Source organism: Formica exsecta, unplaced genomic scaffold (genome assembly GCF_003651465.1).
Source record: "Formica exsecta isolate Colony F162 unplaced genomic scaffold, ASM365146v1 scaffold505, whole genome shotgun sequence".
Taxonomy (NCBI): Eukaryota; Metazoa; Arthropoda; class Insecta; order Hymenoptera; family Formicidae; genus Formica; species Formica exsecta.
The window spans coordinates 25531-29032 of NW_021852294.1; the positions used below are offsets into that span (position 1 = coordinate 25531).

At 29.6% G+C, this 3502-nt stretch overlaps 1 protein-coding gene across 2 annotated transcripts in view; it reads left to right on the plus strand.

The window, feature by feature from the left end:
* Positions 1–366: 366 nt before the first annotated feature.
* The window catches only part of LOC115241709 (lysophospholipid acyltransferase 7), a 6774-nt gene continuing 3638 nt past the window's right edge, over positions 367–3502 (plus strand). For both annotated transcript variants that reach the window (XM_029817617.1, XM_029817618.1), the window contains exons 1-4: positions 367–385; positions 633–904; positions 993–1144; positions 1751–1959. In XM_029817617.1, the coding sequence (XP_029673477.1) occupies positions 745–904; positions 993–1144; positions 1751–1959 (521 nt within the window). In that variant the 5' untranslated portion in view covers positions 367–385; positions 633–744. The remainder of the gene's footprint in view (positions 386–632; positions 905–992; positions 1145–1750; positions 1960–3502) is intronic.

Here is a 3502-nt window from a genome sequence, read left to right on the forward strand (position 1 = left end):
TATGATATATATATATATGGTACCCAATTGTATTCTTAACTGGACAATTCTTGTATAGATACACCATCAATCTCGCTATTGTTGGCGCGTAACTTAGTACGAGATATTACCATGTCTTTTGTATATTGTAAAATTATGAAATGTTAAATAAAAAAAGATTTTCTGTGTAAAGCATGTTATTTATCAAACCTTTAGTTTTTTCCAACTATTGTATCCTAAGCTTTGTTTTTAATAAAAACAACACATTTTTTAATGGAAATAAATTCTATCATTCATTTTTACGATGAAAGAGTTAAAATGCGCTCAATTGCATATATAACAATTATATATGATGAAGAATCCTAAAAGGGAGAGATACATATTTAAGTAAAATATTTTAAAATTGGTGAGTACAATACTCAAAATCGAACAATTAATACATGTAATCTAGTTAAGCAGTAATAATCTGGAATAAAAAAAAATCATGGCTAATATATTTTCACAATGAAATATTTATATTTTAACTTACAAATATATCTTTGGAAAAAGATTGAAAATCTTTAAAATAATCTAACAGAATATAAGAAACAGAATTATCCAGATTTTTTCGAATCCATAATAGCTGTCCATTAAAATAGACCTTAATTTTACAGAAAATGCCATCTAGTCAGCTTATATTTCTCCTTTTTCTACTTATTGGTGATCTTTCGATTCAGTGATTATTTTGGATTACCGAATCCATCAACTCACACAAATCTCGTTGTAATGATTCTCACATTAAAGTTACCTGGATTAGCATTCGAAATCAATTCGGCGGCTACAGCACCAAGCAATGATATTCAAGGAGCAAATTCAGATGCATTCAAAAAAATCGCCTTTATGGATGTGATACATTACAGTTTTAGTTATATGGGTGTTTTAACAGGTAAGATCTGATAAGTAAGTTTAGATGAACTATACTTGTTTGGAAATGTTTTAAATAACAAGATAAATTACGTTTTAAATTTTTATAGGTCCATACTACCGTTACAGGACATATTGGGATTCTCTACATAGACCATTCTCTAATTACGTTGATCCGTGGCCGCACACTTATTACAAACTAAAACAGATTGTAGCGTTTATCGCGCTCTTTCTAATAATGAGTCATCTGTTTCCCAGCGATGTAATATTCATTACGTTCATTATATTCACATTACAATATAAAGAGAGTCGAAATATATATAATTTTAGAATAGTTGGAAACTGGATGATCTAAGTTTTATTATATAAAAAATAAAATATATTTATTTACATTCTTTTTTTCTAAAATATAAAAATTATTTGATTTGATTGGAAAATATGAAGAAAGAAGAGATAGGCAAGATGATAGCAGATCTTTTGACTCGAAAATAATTTTAGAGGTTTACGATGTCAAAAGAGCTAAATCCACTAATATATTTCATATAAAAAAATTTAAAAATCTCTCTCTCTCTCTCTCTCTCTCTTCTAATATTTCTTTTAATAACATTGAAAAAATGTTTATTTCTAATAGACATTTTTATCTATAGTAGATCTCAGCTGCAACAAAAATTACTTAATATAATTTTGTTCAGTCAAAATCGAAAACTTTTATTTGAGTCATATATTTGCATTTTATGTTTGCAAAATGGGGTCTAGAAACTCATCAAAAATGGGCATTCTTCTTAATTTCTCAATTGCGAATAATAATAATATGATACATTAATAGATATAATAAGTTTAATAATATGTATTTCTCTTTCAATTTCAGTATACGCAAACAATAGAATTTGAAGAACTCAGTTTTCTCTTTAGATTTCTTTATATGTATCCCACTTTCGCCTGTTTTCGATTGAGAATGTATATTGGTATGTCTCTGGCTGAATGCGTCTGTCAAATGTCAGGACTAGGAGCTTACCCGGTTTGCTGTCAATCTGCACCTGGTCGGGGTCCGCGCGATTACAAAACAGTTGAAAAGCTGTAAGATAACTTTCTTTTTATATACATATATATTTCTTTCTCTCTTCTTCCCTCTCGCGTCTTTATCACTCTTTTCTTTTCCCTGTCTCCCTCACTCCCTTTTCATTTTCGTATTATCTCATTTTCAATATATTCAGATAGTTGTTTTTTCATTGACTAATTAATCATCGACTTTATTACATTTATATGCAGATATTCCTAATTATTAAAGTTAATCGAATCTTCTAAAAATAAATAATTATAGGCATTTTATTTTAAGATTTGAGAATAAACTGTATTTACTATGTGAACATATCCAGTAAGCAATTTGATAACAAATTGTTGCCAAATTGGCATCAAATTCGCTCAAAACTTGGTAACAAATCCAGTGCCATCTGTGTCCGCATTAAGCTTGTGTTTTGGTGACAAAGCTTGCTGACATAACCTGACAGCTAATTGACGGCAAAAACCGAGCAAAGCTTGACATGATTTGACGTCAAATTGGTAGCAAAAATCGAGCAAGATCTGCGCAAGACAATCTGACAGCAGATTGTCAGCAAAAACTGAACAAATTGTGCAGCTTTTGGCCATTCATATAAAATAGTATATTTAAATGGATTTAAAGTCTCAACCCTAAGTAACAAAATGATGATAAGTTTTGGTCATAAAATGACCATTAGATAATTAGACATCCTAAGTTAGATCTCATGAGACCCAAAATATATCACATCTACGGGAGACCATTTTTTGACGTTCTTTTGATGGCAAAAATAAGACAAGATAATTAAACATTATATAATACCATATATTAATGTGTTAAAACATATAGGTAAATTTAAATGATTTAATTTATAAAATTAAAGATTTTTTTAGACAGAAATTGTTCGAATAAGTAAAAATCGAACAATTATCTGTCCGATTTGCCAAAAATCAGTTCAATATCTGAATTTCCTGTATAAGAATTGTGTCAAAAATTGAACTGATAGAAATATATATATTATAATATTATTAGCGTTTTGCAGGCTTTATATACACTCATGACAAGAATTTGAATACGGGTATAGATAATGAATAACGCGCCGCATAGCGATAAGCGACTGAACTATTTTATAATACTTTGTAATAAGCTGCAGATTCTGTTCGGTTTTTGCTGTCAATTTGCCATCAGATTGCGCACTCCAGATCTTGCTCAGTTTTTGCTGACAATCTGATGTCAGTCATGTCAGCAAGCTTTGCTCGGTTTCTGCCGCCAATTTGCTGTCTAGTTATGTTAGCAAGCTTTGCTTGGTTCTTGCCGGCAATCTGCCAGCTTAATCGGTAATAACAACTCTTGTACCAAATTTGTAGCCTTTTTGCTGACAATAATTTGTAGCAAGCACTTGGCAATATCTGTTAGAACAGACGTGGCTGACTGGGTCATAATTCCAAATAGAAAAATATATATCAGATATGTAATATCAGATTTATATATCAAATGTTAAATATGTATACTATTTTTTACCAGTTGTTATTGTTTTTTTAACATATAAATTACCATGTCTATAAAAATCTGATATATTATAAT